Here is an 18,758-nt window from a genome sequence, read left to right on the forward strand (position 1 = left end):
GAGAGGAGGAAAGAGGAGGCTTTGGTAGGAGCAGCACGGCAATGCTCAGAGCAGGAGGTTAGAATACAGCTGAGTACAGCCAGGGAAGCAGAAAAGCCTATTGGGGGTCCGACTCAGGAGTCAGGAGGAGATAGGTCTGCACACGCATACCCAAAGAGCTGTTCTTCATTGTTGGTCAACAGCCAATAAACATTCACTAAACTTCTTTTATGGGCTGCGTGTTGGGTGGAGATGAATAAAGCATAGTTACATTCTCCAGGAGTTCCCAGTCTTATGGGGAAAACAGGTAAAGAAAAGGTTAAATTGCAGTGTGATAAGTACTTTAGCAGAGATTTGCCCCAAAGGTCATGGGATCACATAGAAGATAGGCAGAGAGGGGCTGGCACAGAGTAACCGTGCAATAAACATTTCCTCAGTAAACAAATGGAAAAGTGAATGAAAGGAAGTGACCTTTCAACTGGATTTTGAAGGATAAGGAGAATTTTCCAGGCAGCGAGGGAAGTACTTTCTAGATGGAAGAGATAACAGGTGCCCAGGCCTAGAGGCACATGCATGAAAGCCTGTGTCTTACTCACGAAGACCAGCTCGTTTGGTGGAGTAGAGTTTAGTGTGAGAGGGTGGGAACGTAGTGGCATCAGATGATACTGGAAAGATAGGTGAAGTCCATGGATGGTTTCTAAGTAGGAGAGTGAAAGGACAAGATTTGGGTTTTGAAGTATCACTTTGATTACTGGTCAGATGATGGACTGGAAGTTGGCATGGGGCACTGGAGGAGAGACGGCAGGAATTAGACTAGAGGTAGAAAGACCTGGCAGAGGGATATTTCAGATGTGTAAACTGAAGTGGATAGGGCTGAAACCTGTATTCTCCAGTTTAATATTAGAATCACCCAGGAAGTGTTTTGAAAACTGAGCTCTGCAGCATCTGGTTGGGTCAGAGCAGTGGTGGTGGTAGGCGTCCCCAGGTGGTTCAGATGTGTGACCAGTGTTGGTAACCACTATGTCTGAAAGATGAGGTGAAATGGAGCAAATCTGGTGATCTGTTATACAGGGCTGGGGAAATAGGGGAGAAGGAGGGATCTGAGGTGGTTCCAGTTTTGCAGCTTAGATTACAGGGCCTTTTTAAAAGAATTATTAACCCAAGTTGTCCATTTCCTCAAACTGCATTTGCCCCACTAATTCTGTATAGACATCTCAAGATTCCTGAGAAGATGAATGTCTAATGAAGAAATGAAACAATCTATTGTTATAACCATTCAACAAGAAGAATGTGGTTACTCTAGAGGTGTCCTAACTGAAGCCTGCTTCTTAGGGCCAGTGTGTCCCTGGCCCCATTTGTACATTCTCTTCTGGTTGAGCCCCAGGGCCACCTCCCCAAAGACTCCATGCGTTTACTTTCCTCTTCTCTCTGCAGCTGCCACCAACTCACACTCCCTTTTGGGAGTGTTCTTTCCAGGAGTCTGGCTTCAGAATGGGATGTCTTTGCCCTTTCTGTCCCGAAGACAATGATCATTTCCTTGATTGCTTCCGACCCCTCCAGGATGGTTTTGGTGACCCTCCTGTGTATAGTCGCAGCAAAATACCACTGTCTCATAGTATTGATTTCTTCATCTGCCTCTCCCAGTGGACTGGGTGGTTTTCTTTAAGGAGCTTTTATTTATCTTTGTATCCCAGTACCTTATTACAGAGCCTGGCCTATAGTAGTTGCTCAATAAATGTTTGTTGGGTGAATTGAATGAAGCACATAGGCTGTTTTCATGAATTTAGTTGCTATTCAGTATTAGTAAAAAGACAGGAGGTAACAAAGTTACCCAAGACCTAGAGACTGTACAAAGTCCTACACACACATACACATACACATTAGGAAAAATGAGATAATTTAATGAAGCCTTAGCCACAGAGCATTTTTTACTAGAAATGTAGTTTTGTAACATTGAGACCTTAATTTCAGTAACCTTTCTTAGAGGAACTGAGGCTGGGAACTGTACTTATTAGGTGTGTTAGATTAGTGCATACAGCTCACGTGGGGATCTTACAGTGCAGATTCTGATTCAGCACATTTGGGTAGGGACCTGAGACTCAGCATTTCCCACCAGCTCCCAGAGAAGCTGGTATTCCTCATGCACAGAACACACTTTGAGCAGCAAGAGTGCTAGGGTAGCATGAACACAAAAACTAACCCCTTCACTTTTTCAGATTAAGAAAACTAGGACACTCCAGGGAGGCTTGGTGACAATAAGTCACAAATAATGGGTGTTAGAGGTGGGCCTGAGACCCAATCCACTCGCTCCCAGGGCAGTGGTTTTTTTAAAATGTAAATTCTCATAATGTGGTCCTTGCAAATGATTTGTTAGACTAGTTTATTGTTTCTGACTTCTTGGGTTAACTTGGAAAATAGTTTCCAGGATTCCTGTTGGACTTCTCTCCCTTTGTTCCTGAGGACAGAGAGCTCTAAAAACTCTGCCCTGGGACTTCCCTGGTGGCGCAGTGGTTAAGAATCCGCCTGTCAATGCAGGGGACACGGGTTCGACCGCTGGTCCAGGAAGATCCCACACGCCACGGAGCAACTAAGCCTGTGCGCCACAACTACTGAGCTTGTGCTCTAGAGCCCATGAGCCTCAACTACTGAGCCTGCACTCTAGAGCTTGTGCTCCGCAACAAGAGAAGCCACTGCAATGAGAAGCCCGCGCACCACAACAGAGAGTAGCCCCTGCCCGCTGCAACTAGAGAAAGCCCGCTCACAGCAACGAAGACCCAGTGCAGCCAAAAATAAATAAATAAATAAATAAATATTAAAAACAAAAAAGAACTCTACCCTGTCTGGCAATTTGCAAACGATAACTGGAGCACACTTACTTTAACCCTTTCATGGTAGGAATTTGAGATTCAGAGACATGCAACAATGTCAGGTGTGTGAAGCCATCGAGAACAGTGGAGGTGCTCCATACAATATTATTGAATTCATTAATTTATTCATATGTCAGGCACTCTGCTAGCTTCTGAATCTTCTTTGAAGTAAGGAGTTATATGTTTCATTTTCCTAGTGGGCCCATTTTTTCAAAATTAGTACAAAGGTAAACTTGAACCAACAGCCAAATGACCCAAGTCATAGCCAAATTATTGAAATCAATTCTAATCAGAATACAATACAATCAGAATACAACCAGGATTCTTTGAGATCAAGTGGGGAGTTTCTGTCATGGGATTTTCTTTGAATACATATTTTGAATTCATGTAAATGTGTCCAAAATATAGTGAAAGGGTTTGAATATAAAATATAGCAGTATGATACATTGCATGAAAAACTTCTAATTCAAAAGCAGTGGTTCTAAATCTGTTTTGGGGTTAATGGATTTTTGAAAGTCTGATGCAAGCTAAGGATCCTCTCCCCAGAAAAATGGTCATATGCATTTATACCATAAAGTATCTAATTTCAGGGAGACTATAGACCCTAGGTAAGAATCCCAGAAATAGAGAGATCCTTTCCTTATTTTTTTTCTTGTTTTTCTGTATGATATTTAGGGGGAAAAAATGCAATGTAAGAAACAATGGAAGAGGTTTTTATCTGAGCTTGAAGTTTTACTGCTGTGAGTATATTGCTTTGGATTTCTCCACTTGTGCCTGGTTTTCATCTCTGTTCATCTTTGATTCTACAGCACAGAGCTTGGCATGGTTGGCAGTTAATAAATGTGGGTTGGATGTTAGAACATTGGGTAAAATTTTGACATCTGCTTTAGTATATTCCTTGGAATACATTTTAAAATAGACCATTTACATAATTCACTTGAACATATTTTCACGAGAAACTGTCACAAGGAAATGGGTTAAATCATGTGTGACTAACATGACTGAATGTAAACTAATTCTTAGAACTTTAGAATTGCATATATTTTACCATTTCCCCCCTTTCTTAGAGACATTCCAGTCAAGAAACTGTTTCATCAATATAAACCTCTCTGGAAGAGAGTTTTAGACAAAGAAATCAAGTGCTTTCGATGTGCACGTTACTTTCTGGGAATTCATTCATGAGCCTGAAAGTCCTTGGAGACAAACTAAAATGACTTCATTTTCATATGTATTCATAACTGCAGCTGTGCAGCCTGTCTCACTGAAGGCCCCTAACCCTATAGAGTTCAGTCATCACCCTTTACAAACAGAAAATGTTCTTTTCAGATGTTTTCTAAACCAATACATAAATTGGGGGGAGGGAGGTATTATCCTAAATCCTTCTCCGTTTATACCCAGGACCAGAAATCAAAATGTTAGAGGCTAAGTATAAACACTTAATATATCATTTAGTCAACAAAAAACTAAAACCAAAATTGTAATAAGAAGGTTTTTATATTTAAACTTTATTTCTTTGCTTATGAATAAATAATAGGTTCAGACACTTCAAAATTCCAAAAGGGCAAAAGGGTAAGCCAAGAGATTTTCTTCCACTACTCTCATCCAACCACCCAGCTGATTTTCCCAAAGGCGACAGAGTAATCAGTTTCCTGTATATCTTTTCAGAGATATTTTATGTGTATATATGTTATTTCATACCTGTTGGAAAACTTATCTAAGTTTTAATATCGCTTAGAAAACTAAGAAAGCTTCACATAATTAAAATTATAGGGTCAAATTGTTGTATGTGTTACATGTTACCACATTGTCCTCCAGTAGAAGCTATACCAATTTACACTTATACCAGTCATATGTTAGAGTGCCTGGTTCCCCATATTCTTGATAACATGGCGTTTATTCTTTTAGTCTTTTCTGATCTGCTAAGTGGAAATGGTTTCTCAGTGTAGTTTAAATTTCTTTTTCTACGATGAATGAATCTTTTCACATATTAAGAGATATATTTCCTTTTCCATGAAATATCTGTTAATGTTTTTTGCCCATTTTTTTATTAGGCTGTTGGGTTTTTTCTTAATGGTTTGTAAGAGCATTTTATATGTTAGAGAAAATTAGCCCTATTTTTATGTTACAAGATACAAATAATTTTTTACCACATTTTCATTTGTCTTTGCTTATTCTAGTTTTTGCCATGTGGAAACAGTTTTCATGTAGTTGAATTTAATCTATACTTTCTCTTATGGATTCTGGGTTTTATATTATAGTTTAAAAGGCCTTCCCCACTGAGAGGTTATAAAATAATTATGCCATTTTTTCCAAGTACTTTTATATTTTCATTTTTTACATTTGTATATCTGATCCATTTGGATTTATTCTGCTGAGGCATTTATGTATTACTTTAGAGAGAATTAACAACTCTGTGACATTGAATATTCCTGGTGTGCCATCATTATCATTTATATTGCTAATATTTCTTTAGTTTTAGGCCCTATACCAAGTACTTCACATGTATTAATTCTTTAATCCTCACAACAATCCTGTGAGGTGAGTCCTGCTATTATCCCCATTTTGCAGATGAGGAAACTGAGGCAGAGCGTACTTTTTTTTTTTAACAAGATCCAATTTATTTCCTGAATCATACTCAATCTCCCGCTTCTCAGACATTTACTAGTAAGTAAGTCAGAGGCAGGCTTCTCCTCTTAGAACATACTGTCTGGAGTGGGTTTAGGAGAGAAGTGCACAAGCAGACAGGCAATTTCAGTAAGTTAAATAATAAGACAAGCAAGTACAGAGCACTGAGGGAGGAGGAAATGCTAATTTGGGGAGGGGGGTGGGCGGCAGAGTAGGTGTCTTGGAAAAAGTAACATCTAAGCTGAGACCTGAGGATGAGTTTTTTTTGTTTAATATTAAGGGAACTACTTAAGGGATTGTATTATGTGTTTATGTATATACACTTACACACACTCACACATTGCCTTTCTTGAGGAAGAAGGAATAGAGGGACTCAGAAGGGAGATATATATATATATATATATATATATATATATACACACACACACACACACACACACGCACACACACGTGTGTTTTATAGGTAAGTTTTGCTACTGAAGAAATGTATAATAGGACTTTATATATATAACACCATTTATGGAAAAATAGCTTTATTTATTTTAACATCACCAGACATGCCTAAGACATAGGAGGTGTTCCATAAATAATTGTTGAATTGAGCTGAGTTCACAGTATGTGTGGTGAATTTCACACGTTTCATATTTCATAGCTATTACTGGGTTCCATTGGTTTTCACAGTGATGACACATGCCCTCAAGAAATAGAGTTTTTTTAAAAAAGAACCTGAAAAATGTATACAATACTGACATAGAATTCTGGGATTTAAAAATCAGTGATGTATTTTTCAGCATCAAACTTTACTAGTCACATGGATTTTAGGTAACAATACAAGCTTTCCGAAGGCATTGGATGTCTCTTAACTGTGTGACTGGGGCCTAGTACAGCACTTGACATGGTAGCATTCAGTAAATGGATGAATGAAAACAGTCTTCCGAACTCTTCTATTTTGGTGATTTTAGTTACACATGTATACCTAAAGCAATGAAATGGATAATTTCAGTTTATTATCTTTAATAAATAAGTTATATTGGGTTTCATGTTGATAAAAATTAGTTAATATCAAATATTGTTTTCTATTTGTTGTAAAGTTCCCCAAACCCCAAATCTTAAGAACTCTTTACTTTCTTAAAATGTCTGCCTTATATTTGGATATTGGCTAATATTTGTCAGAACACTTTAGACCAATTTGGAAGGCAAATCTGTATCATGTGTCCATTGAAATTCCTTCTCTCTTGGCCAAATTTATATTCTGCTTTATACCTATTCCCCAACCCACCCTACCATCCCCCAAACAGAGTGTTATTCATTTCCTATTTGAATAAACAGTTTGATGGATTTAAAAAATCTTTTGTTTCAAGGTTCCAACATCCAAACATATTGGAGTTGGCTGCATATTTTACAGAGAGTGAGAAGTTTTGCCTGGTTTATCCGTATATGAGAAATGGATCACTTTTTGACAGATTACAGTGTGTAGTAAGTTCTATCTATTACTCTGCCTGATACTCTGACCCTCTAAAGCCCTGGGGCAGCTGCTGAAATACCTGAGCTATTGTGTGTGGTGCAACATGGTGGCCAGAAGAGTTTCTGGGTCCTTACTCCTCATTGATACCATGTCTCAAATGAGTTTACATCAACTACCCTTATTTCTCAGATAATTTTTATTTGCATAACTTTACGCAAAGTACCATTCAGGACAAAGGATAGACATAAAAGTGATAGACACCTTAAAGAGAAGGAAGGAGGTTGAATAAATGCCATGGTTTCTCTTTTGTGATGTTTCTGAAAGATAAGTTTACAAACTGATTCCAAATTGGTTAAATTTCAGTTAAGATGAGAATAAAAACAGATTATTCTCAATTACCCACACTATTGTGCCACAATAATTTTAAAATCTTGTTCGATGAACTCTTAAACATCTTATTAGCCATATTTCAATTAAAATAACATTAAAATTATTGGGTATTTCCATTGCCTATAAAGGGGCCTAGAACCAGCGTTGGTAGTAGAGGAAAACCTATTCTGAATTAAAAATAAGTTATGGTAGGGGCTTCCCTGGTGGCGCAGCGGTTGCGCGTCCGCCTGCCGATGCAGGGGAACCGGGTTCGCGCCCCGGTCCGGGAAGATCCCACATGCCGCGGAGCGGCTGGGCCCGTGAGCCATGGCCGCTGAGCCTGCGCGTCCGGAGCCTGTGCTCCGCAACGGGAGAGACCACAACGGAGGGAGGCCCGCATACCACAAAAAAAAAAAAAAAAAAGTTATGGTAAACTACAATGTTCATTTACCCACTCTCCCCACCTCCTCATTAGCATTTATTGGTTTTTACTCAGAAAATACAACCAAACCAACTACTGTTGTCTTTTCAGGGTGACACAGCCCCACTCTCTTGGCACATTCGAATCAATATATTAATAGGAACAACCAAAGCCGTTCAGTACTTGCACAACACGGAACCGTGCTCCGTCATCTGTGGCAGTATATCAAGGTAAATTATCCCAGAGCTGTAGGTTACAGCTGAAGGCCCCTTTCATCATCATGGATGAGTCGGACTTCACCCTATTCTCTGTCTATAGTTTCCCTGGTGTGTATGTGTATGTGTTAAGAAATCTCATTGAAATATTTAAAATCTTATCTTTTAATGAAAACATGTCTACCAAATTTTAAAGGCTGCACTTATATTGCCAATCGGAGAGTTTGTATTATCTTTGGGAATTATTAAAACAGTGTAGGATATACAGTGTTGTGTATTTTATTAATTATACCGGACAGCAAACTGTGAAATGAACCAGTATTCATCTCAGTTTTTTAAAAAAAGAAACTGAGGTCTCAGGAAAGGTTAAGTGGCTTATACAGGGACTCCTCACAAGATAACAGTAGTGATCGGCAATTTAAATTCTTCCTCTTTGAGTCTCCAGCCTCCTGCCATGCCACTGAGCCCGCTGCCTCCTAGCTGTAGGTACTCACCTGTGACAAGCTGAGCGGCAATCCCAGTGTTCGTTTTTGAGACGCGTGAGAAAATTAGAAGCAACACCTTCCGTCTTTTTTCTTCTTCAGCAGACGTAAAGAATCATTCAGACAAAGAGTATACCCTGTAGCAAACCACCCCCCACCCCACTGTGCATTTTTCCTGTGTGCCCTTCATCGTGAACCTGTCTCAAAGTAGGTATATACACCTTTGCTGAATAGCAGGGGAGACTGAATTTAAAAGACTCTGCCTCTTGTGAACCATCACCTCGTATCTTGGGAAAAGCTTTAAGTGTGCCTTCGAGTTGAACCGAAGAGGAACTGATTGCTTACTTTGTTTTTCTGGTGAAGGGACTTTCATATCAAAAGACTCTAGATTTTGTTTTGTCCTGGGGGAGTGGTGGAGGTAGGGTGGAGGGGACACAACCCGTAGGCATCTGCTCCTGTTGCAGTGTGGCAGTTCATCAACTGCCAGTGGAATCGGCGTAAAATTTGTGTGCCCTCATGGGGCCTGGGACAGAGATGGACAGTGAAAGTCTCAGCGGTCGGTGGAATCAACCACTAGGTTCCAGCTAGTGGAACCTCCCTCTTCAACTCAGCTCTCAGCCAGCTCAGCGCTGTAGGTGCTTAAATATATGTTCTACCTGGGTAGATAGATAAATAAATACCTGGCATTTTGCTATACATATTCTTTCTTTGGTTTAAAGCGGGCTTGAACTTATTTTTAATCCCATGAAGTAGTCCGTTCATTTAAAACATGTCCCTTTTGTGTGACTGATTCATCACCTCCTTTCCTGAAAGCAGAGCTTGATAGGATAGAGGGGTGAGAAGGGAGACAGTGTGGAGGTCCTGGTACTTGACGGGAGAGGAGGACAGGGAAGGCCACCGACCAGAGCAAAGGGAACGTCAGGGTCCCGGCTCTGCCTGAGTCACAAGGCTTTCCCACAGCTGACACTGGGCAGGGAGATTTGCATGTGCCCCCGCAGCATGCCTCTCCTGCTTTTAGGTCAGAGCACAGGCTGTGACCCTGATTTCTGCTTTCTCATGATTGGCAAGTGTCTTCAGGCAAGTTCCCAGGAAGTAGGCTCAGAGGCAGAGATTTGCCTGCAGGGGAATTTTTTGAGAATGCTCTCTGGAATAACAAAAGTAAGGGAAGGAGGAGGAAGACAGAATTGGGCAGTTGGGGAAGCTGAGCTGGGATATGGAAGTAGAGGCCTCGGCAGATGCCACGGGGACTGCTAAAGTTGGGGTGGTCCTTCGAAACTATCCCCAAATGAGGCAAGGTGCTTGGGTTTTTGCATCCCGGCATCCAGCCAGCCCTGAGTGGGGCTGTATTGGGGTGAGGCAGCTCTCTTCTCCCACTGGCAATTCCCAGGTTGGGGCTTAGCTGGGAGCCCTCAGCAGCCACGCCTCCCTGTTGGGGACGGAGTGCCTCCCTGGATCGTGAAGGAAGGATGGGGCCACACCACTGCAGCCGCCACAGTTAGGGAGGAAAAGTCGGCTGCATGGCGCTCTGCAAAATGTGACCAAATGATTTTCTTTTTCTTGTACTTTCCTCCCCACCTTCTTGCCATCCTGTCCTCTTAGTTCAGTATCCACAATTGTTTAGATCAGAGAGATCTGGTTTAAGAAGCTGGCTTTAAAATGTGATTCTGAGCCAACTGCTTGACTCCTCTACGCCTGAGGTTTTTTCCTCTGCAAAGTGCTAATAAGAGAATGATAGCTTCTACCCCTTAGGGTTAAATGGCAGAAAGTCTATCTGGTGCTTGGCAAAGAGGATGCACTCACTAAATGGTGGCTCCTGTTATAATGGTCAAGAAGTGGTAGGAGGGCTTCCCTGGTGGCGCAGTGGTTGAGAATCCGCCTGCCGATGCAGGGGACACGGGTTCGTGCCCCAGTCCGGGAAGATCCCATATGCCGCGGAGCGGCCAGGCCCGTGAGCCATGGCCGCTAAGCCTGCGCGTCCGGAGCCTGTGCCCCACAACGGGGGAGGCCACAGCAGTGAGAGGCCCGCATACCACAAAAAAAAAAAAAAAAGAGAAAAAAGAAAAAAAAGAAGTGGTAGGAGTAGCAGAGGCGGAGGCTAAGAGCTGTTCTGGCCAGTCAGCCTTTTTACTTATCACCCTTTTACTTATTGTCTTAGTCCATTTGGGCTGCTCTAACAGAAATACTGTAAATTGAGTGGCTTATAAACAGTACACGTTTATTTCTCATAGTTCTGGAGGCTGGGAAATCCAAGATCATGGCACTGGCCGATTCTGTGTCCCGTGAGAGCTCACAGGTGGCCATCTTTTCTCTGGTGGAAGGTGAGAGGGGTCTCTCTGGGGTCTCTTTTATGAGGGCACTAATCCCATTCATGAGGGGAGCCGTTATAACCTAATCACCTCCCAAAGGCCCCACCTCCTAATACCATCACATTGGGGGTTAGGATTTCAACATAGGAATTTAGGGGGGACACAAATATTCAGTCCATAGCCCTTACCTCTATCATCAATTTATTGTGTTTGAAAAGTGGACCTACAAACTAAGTTCTCTTTTAATAAAAATGATTTCTGTGTTAGCACATGTTTAATTGAACATTTTGCGAATCACATTCATTTTAGTTCACAAATATTTATGGAACATCTGCTGGTGTGCAGAGCATTGTCTTAGACCACAGTGGGGGGAAGACATTGGCGATCATAGTCTTGACCTTGAAGCTTCAACCTGGTGATCAGATAGATAGTGAAAACACAGAAAATATATAGTGCGACACTATATATGCCTAATGTGTGGTTGGTCTGAGAAGGCTAATTCTAATTAGGTAGTTCCAAGCCAAATCTTTGAGGAGATGGTCATTGTTCAGTGAATTGGTTGAAAGAAGGGAAGAGAATATTCCTGGTGGAGGCATAATTTATTCAAGGGAACAGAGTAAAGAAATGCTGGGTGTATAATGAAATCAAGACAAGGTAGTTGAGGGACTTCCCTGGTGGTCCAGTGGCCAAGACTCTGCACTCCCAATGCAGGGGGCCTGGGTTTGATCCCTGGTCAGGGAACTAGATCCCACGTGCCGCAACTAAAGATCCTGCATGCCACAACTAAGACCCGGCACAGCCAAATAAATAAATAAATAAACACTTTAAAAAAAAAAAAAGACAAGTTGGTTGATTGGAGAGGAAAGGATGAGATTGGAGAATAATGAAAGATAAGACTGGAGAAAAATAAGGAAAATTGTGGGGAGAGGGTTGGATGGAGCTTTGAACACTTCCTAGGCTGAGGACCTGGGTTTGATAAGCTAGGCTCTTACAAGGGACTCTGAGGCTTCTTCTCTCTGGGGTATAGGTGGGAACAGAAAGGTTCTGAAGTCTCTTAGGTGGTCTCACAATTTAAAAGGAGGCTGTTTCTTTCAGGCCAGTATCCCAGGTATTTGTCTGGATGTGCTGAGCTATAAAATCACTTAAATAACACAGAGTGCTCAACAGGTAATACTGATACGAGTAGCAAAAGAGATCTGATCAGAGAAGGGTAGAATTTCATGGAAGAGGCAGGATTGAGCTGGAAATGAAGCTAGCAGTGTATTTTATTTTATTTTTTGTTGGTGAAGGGGCTGCTGCTGATTGTTGCCTTTCTGGGTTTTCCAAAGGGTTCAGGGGCTCAAAAATAACCATCTATAGATTACACCCACCCAGTCATGTGTCAAGGTGTGGAATTCTGGGGCTCTGGGCATTGATTTGAGAATTGTGGTTTCACAAGGGCTCATCAGTGTGTCCCCGTCTGTTCCAGAGCAAATCAGCCCCCTCCACAGCCACTGAACTCTTGGCCTTTCTGCTGAGCCTGCCAGCAAAGGTGTTAATTAGTGCCAACTATAACAGTAGACTTTCCCCACTTCCTTTGGTGAAATTTCAGCTCATTTCATTCAGGGCACTGAACATCTGTCAGATGGTAATGACATTCAGTCCCCTGCAGTCTTGACCAAACGTGAATTGGCGGACCTAGATCACCCTCCTGAATCTCTTTTAAATGAATCCTTTATTTCGCTCTAAACTTGGGCCTCCCCGATTCTTGGTCCCACTGTGTACAGCCTTGTGCTTTCAGGGACGTCTGAAATCCCTACTATTTGGCCTTTGTCATATTAATTTTCTAATTCTTTGCGAGGAAAGGCAGCTTCTTGAAGAGATGTCATTTTATGACACAGCCCTGATAATTGGCTCAAAAGAGGACATCTCAGAATGTGTTAAAACAGTGACCTTTTCTGTGGGTAAGTCAGGGCTCTGTTTTTGTTGAAATGAGAAATGGAAAACCTTTATTTTCTTCTCTGCACTTGGGCCTCAGACTGATGAATCACCGAAGAGTTATCATACATCATTTGACATTATTAAATATTGTTTTTAATAGTATGAAATAACATACAGTGTACATAAAGTGACAGTGCAAAAAGCCAAATTGAAATAGTAAACAGTACACAATTATAACCTTGTAGAACTACAACTTCAGGAATTAAAAAGAAAAGATTAAAAGTGGAGCATACCAAAATATCAATAAGGCTTTAATTAGATGGAGAGACTGTGGCTTTTCATTTAATGGCTTATTTTTTACTTCTACTTGATATTAAATTATTTAAGGATTATGTCTACTCTTATAATAAAAATAAAATTTATTAGAAAAAAAATAACTCAGCATCAGACCTTTCTATCTCAAACCAGGGAATCAGAAATTTCAAGAAGGAGTCTTTAGTTGCTGAATGATATCCCAAAGTTTCTTTTCATTCTCTGTAATTAATTCTGTCTGCAAAGAAGCTTGATAATCTCACACCTTCGTCGTTTTAAAAATAGTTTAAAAAATGAAGATTGTAAGGTCATCCTTCAGCAGCCTGGTGCCTGAAGTGTGAGCAGCACCTTCTGTCTGGGCAACACGAAATGCTGTCACGGGGGTGACATGGAAAGAGCACAGGAAGTCTGGGTTCGAGTCCAGGCCCTGCCCCCCACTCTCAGGCCACAGTTTTCTCACTTGTACATCAAAGCCAAGTGGGATAATCTCGAGTTGGACCTCTTCTTGCTTTCAAATTCTGTGCCATTTCACCTGCTTCTTTTTGTACTGTACTCTATTTCATCTATACTCTAAAGCTCTATACTCACAAATCTAGGGGTTGTGGCTGGAGAATGACATGACACCACATTTTCTTAGATCTTGGCCAAGCTTTCCCCTGATCAGCTTCCGAGTGAGAGTGAGCTCAGATATGTTTCAGGAGGCACCTCCAGACACCTGCTCACCCTAGAGCAGGTTAGGGAGAGTTCTGACTTGCCTGTTTTCCAGAAACACCCCTCCCCAGTCTTTTCCCTGTCCTTCCCCCTTTCCAGCACCCACCCCAGTGATCTCATTGCTGCCCCTGTCTCTTGTCACTGCCTAAGGGTGTGGCCTTTGGGGTCTCCCAGGTCTCAGTACAAACGCCAGCTTTACTACTTTCCAGCAGTGTGATCGATTGTGGGTAAATTACTCAATTCCTTGAGGCTCAGTCTCCTTATATGGAACTAGAACCACTGTACTTCTTCCCAGGGTTGTGAGGATGAAATAAGATTATCTCTGTGAAGCACAGCCCAGGGTTTGGCAGTGAGTTGAGTTCCTCCCACCTAATGGAGACTCAGGTATCTCATCTGACCTGTCCTTGGACCCCTGCACAGCACATTGTTAGACCTCTATTTGGGTGCAGCTCTAATTATTAGAACTTCCTCTGCACTGCTCCAAAATGTGACTCGCCCATTAGCCGTTATTTTGGCGCCCGAATTATCTATATACAACTAAAAAGAAGAGATAAAATTCATTTCCTTTCTGCCTTGTAATCAACAGTTTCTTGATCTTTTACGAATAGCTGGATCAAAAGATGTTTCTTTCAGTTAAATATAGTGAATCGAGAGAACACTGAACAGGGAAATAGGAGGGCTAGGCTTTAGTGTAAGCTATTTTGCATAGAATGAGTCATTTCAACCAGCTGGGCCTCATTTACCTCATCTGAAAAAACGTGGTTATACTTTTAGCAGCGCTGACAAATCTGTTTCGTCTCACATTCCATCTTTGATTGGTTGATAATGACTTCCCGTGTGCCTTGTTGAAGGGGAATCTGGGGTGGGTGGCTCTGAACTCAGTTAGTGATGTCTGCCAAGAATGTGGGAGGATGTTTTGGCAACATTTGGGCCACATATCTGCCATAGGCCCAGTGGTCTAAGGCTGCTTACGGTTTCAAATTCTCTTAATTTACAAACTGATTATATGATCAGATGTTTACTTGGTATCTTCTAGAGATTCAGCATTATGCTTCTGTAAACAGCAGAAGCTGGTCTCTGAGGGAGTGCCAAATCGAAGAGTGCAGGCTGTACAGTAGAAACTTGGAGAAAGGAGGGCCGCTGGAATTCAGAGCAGTCGAGTGGAAACTCCATGGAGGAAGTGGATCAAGCTGCATAGAGGATTTGGATGACAATAAGTAGGAGGGAGTACTTTGCAGGTATAAGGGGAGCAGCATAAAGAAGGCCCCCAGACAGCAGTAAGCCCAGTCTATCCTGACTGCACTGGTAAGTGTTAGTACCTTCAGCGCGGCTGATAGGCTGCAGACGTATCAGGGAGCTCAGTGAAAGCCGGGGGAGTTGACGCATCGTTTGGTCTTATCATTGGTTTGACAGAGGAGATAGCTGAGACTTACAGAGGTTAGTAACCTGCCTCAGTCACGTGTCTGTAGATGGAGTTGAGGAGGTGGGTTCCACGCTTGTGTGGGTCCAACGGTCATGCTCTTATTAGGTAATTAAGCCTTTCTAGCTGGGACTCCTGGGAGCATGTCGGCTTCATCAGCAGAGGCAGGGAAATGGGACAGGAGAGGAGAACATAATTAGTATGTGCAAATTTGGAAATGTTGACCTTGGATCCTAGTGAAAACGGCAGCAGGCGGCCGACTTTGGAGGGGAGATTAGGCCTGGTGGTCTGCATTCGGAATCTTTGCCTTGTGCAAGCAGAGAGAGAGAGTAAATGGTCTTCGAAGGAAGACACTGTCAAGGACACAGCTGCAGAACACCAAAGATGAAGCTGAGACCACATTTCAAAGGTATTTTCAAGAAGTCTGCTGGTTTAGTTACCCCCAAAATGTCTTAGTAATTTGAACTCTGCAAAGAGAATGTTATAAAAACAAAATCCATTTCCAGATGGTGGAATTTGGGGAGGAAAAGGATTGAAAGAAAAGAATCCTAAAGAGTTGAAGTCTCTGTTCTTGGCGAAAGACCCTCACATTTTTATTGGGGAAAACGAAGATGTTTTTGAATTATGGGATCACATAAAAGCATCTGAAGGCAGTAAACCTTCTTGTTATTTCCATCTTATTCCTTAGCGAGCTTAACTGTTTTCACATTTATGAATGATTTTAAATTGAAATGCATTTTATCCCCGGCATTTTTCATCCCAGACATTCATTCTTGTTAATGTTGCCAAAGTGAGAAGATAATCTTGGGGAACATTTCTAATGTTTCCTACAAGATCATGTTCTCTGAATGGTATGGCCATGTGTCTCCTGCCAAGTGAAACAGTCTTTCATACAGGGGAGGTGGTCTAGGAAAGAAAGGAAGGAAGAAGCCATCTGCTTAAAAATGAATTTTTTTTTAAATGGAAATTGATCAAATATATACGGTCATAGTAAGTGCATAGGGAATTTCCTTTGTGAGGGACTAGAAAGACTGAGTAGTTGGGAAGGAGGGTGGGCAGCCGCAGATGGGCTCCTTCAGTGTGACTGCGTCACCCTTGCTCACGGACCCAGCTCCTCCTGCCTTAACCCCCAAGACCTGATGTGTGTGGTGAGGCCACTGGGCTCCAGCTCAGCGTTTAGCAGGGACCGAAAGTGCAGGGAATGCAAATGTTTGTTTGATTGATGGTTTAATTAACCAGTCTCCTCCCTGTCTGACGTCACCCCCTTCCCCCGCCAAGAAAAACTACTTTTATTTTAAAGAAACATTTTAGATATAGCAATTCTTTTTCCTCAGATTTTTCCTATTTTCCCCCTAGTGCCTGCCTTCTTCTAAAATACCCAAATATGTTCATGTTTCCTAAGGAATGCCAAAACAAATATTATGTAAATTAAAATTTTCCCTATTAATTTTATTTACCACTATTGTCTCTAAACCCCAATGTTCATTTATTTATATACAGGAATACATACATGCATGCACACATACATACCAAACAATATGTATATTTTTCTCTCCATGGTCTTAAAATATCTGGGAATATTAGTTTAGTCAGGTTCTTCCAGAAGTTCTCTGGAACTATTTTGAAACACAACTGATGCCTTGAAACTGATTAACCCAAGGGTGTTGAGATCTCCAGGGTTATCCTGAAACCCTTTGTACCTTTGTTACATCAAATTGGTGTCCTTGAACTTCTAGAGACACCTAACCAATTTCTGTAGGATTTTAAGGTAAGGTGGTGGGTATAGGATGGACAGTGGCCAGCCTACATCCTTGAAAGCATGTTTCGAGGCTCTCCCTGGAAATCAGGCACTCTGCTTATGTTTTCTTATTTAGTCTTTGTAACAACCCTGTGAGGTAAGCATTATCAGATCTTTTTACCTACAAGGAAGTTGAGGCTTACGGAAGTTGTGCTGCTTTGGTCAGAGACGAAATTTCACATTTAAATGAGGAAGACCCCTTATTGTCTGGGCCTAGGACTCACAAGACACCAATAAAGCAAAAACAAGCCATAATGCTGTCTCTGAGTGCTGCCTAGGTCAATGGGAAAGAAAGGGAAAGCTGTATAATCCAAGAGGGGCGTAAAGGGTTTCAGCTTCGCATCATTTGAGGCCAGATACACTGCATGCTGAAGTGGGAGAGGGTGTGTATGCCTTTTTCCAGTAATCTGCAGGTTGTCGGAGAAACTGGGTCTTCCCTCATCTGGTGAGGGAAGGCAAGACATCTGGTGAGGGGTGTCTTAGTGTTGCAACAGCAGTGACACAGACGGCAAGCTGTCCTGTTGGCTCAGGCTGTCATGGAGAGCCAGTTGGGTGCACTTTATCTCTGGGGCCAATTAAGTGAAGTCTAGAGTTTTCCTGAGAGTTGCCAGGTATTCAGGGACTGGGCTACTGAGCACCAACAACTCCCCCTAAAATCAAAATATAGATACAGATTTTTAAAAACCAGTCCTGCTCTTACATGGCAAACATATTTGCACTTAAATGCAGATCCTGCGTTACAATCTAGGTGTATCATCTTGCCTTATATTTAAGGCCCAAGGGCTTCAGCTTTAAATTAGGAGACAATGTGAGCAAAAGGTACCCAGAAAGAATGGTCCTAGAGACCCCTAGCAATAGAGAGATGAAGTAACATCCCCAGAATCAGAATACAAATTTACCACTTTGTGTGGGATTTTCCCCATCACCTTAATGTACCACTACTAGTCCTCCTGCTAGAAGAGTTATCTAGAGAGGTGGTGGTCTCTCTGCTACAGTAAGTAGCCTTGTGGGAGAGAAGAGAAGAAATGGCGGCAGAAGCACTAAATTGAAGGCCTGGGCCATTGGACGTTTCTCATCTGTTTGTTGCATTCTGTTGTTACATGATTTTAGTTAGTTTATGTTGTCTTTGTTTTGTTAGTCTGTTTTTACTCCTGTAGGGTGAGTGCATTCAGCTGAACTGCAAGGTAGCTGAAGGCACCTTATGTTTGAACATTCTATTTGAGGTTGAAGGAAGGGAAAGAATTCAGCTACAATTGATTGTTGAAGGGCCTTTTGCAGTTCCCACTTTCCTGAAAGAGAACATCCTTCTTCCTCAGCTACCATCAACCTTTATTTAGAACATAGTAAATCACTGGACTCAGAATTTATGTTGTACACTAAAGTCTGCTGGTAAACAATTTGTCTTTTACACTTTCGTTATTCACAGTGTAAATGCCATGCCCTGGAACAATTTCACATTCTTATTGATGGCTTCTCACTGACCCAAAGTCCTCTGTGTAACCCAGAGTCCTTTATTGTGTAATGCTGTGTAATGCTGTGGTTACTCAGCTCACCTCTGCCTAACTCTTACAGAAGCATGAGTCACCAGTTGCTGAAAACTTCCCCAGTTTTTCTGAGGATCAAATAAATGGATTAGATTATGAGTGGTGGTGTTTCTTTTTTTCCTTTTGTACTTAGAAAAGACCTATTCTTCAGGAATTCTGTTTCACCAATTCAGCTTTTTGCATTCTCTTTTAAGTTATGGTTTTATACCATCTTTCAGGCTAGGGTGGAGGAAGAAGAGGATGAGATGTTTGACCTTGAAGATCTGGCATTCAGATCTTTGCTGTTCTCCTCTTATGCTGAAATAAAGCGGGGTGGGGGGTGGT

General features: G+C 41.8%; 1 protein-coding gene across 1 annotated transcript in view; it reads left to right on the forward strand.

Moving 5' to 3' along the window:
* The window catches only part of IRAK3 (interleukin 1 receptor associated kinase 3), a 46,900-nt gene that overhangs the window by 22,431 nt on the left and 5,711 nt on the right, over positions 1 to 18,758 (forward strand). The window contains exons 6-8 of the mRNA XM_007126269.2: positions 3,522 to 3,586; positions 6,833 to 6,947; positions 7,838 to 7,956. Coding sequence (XP_007126331.1) covers positions 3,522 to 3,586; positions 6,833 to 6,947; positions 7,838 to 7,956 — 299 coding nt within the window. The remainder of the gene's footprint in view (positions 1 to 3,521; positions 3,587 to 6,832; positions 6,948 to 7,837; positions 7,957 to 18,758) is intronic.

This window comes from Physeter macrocephalus, chromosome 6 (assembly GCF_002837175.3).
Source record: "Physeter macrocephalus isolate SW-GA chromosome 6, ASM283717v5, whole genome shotgun sequence".
In the NCBI taxonomy this organism is placed as follows: Eukaryota; Metazoa; Chordata; class Mammalia; order Artiodactyla; family Physeteridae; genus Physeter; species Physeter macrocephalus.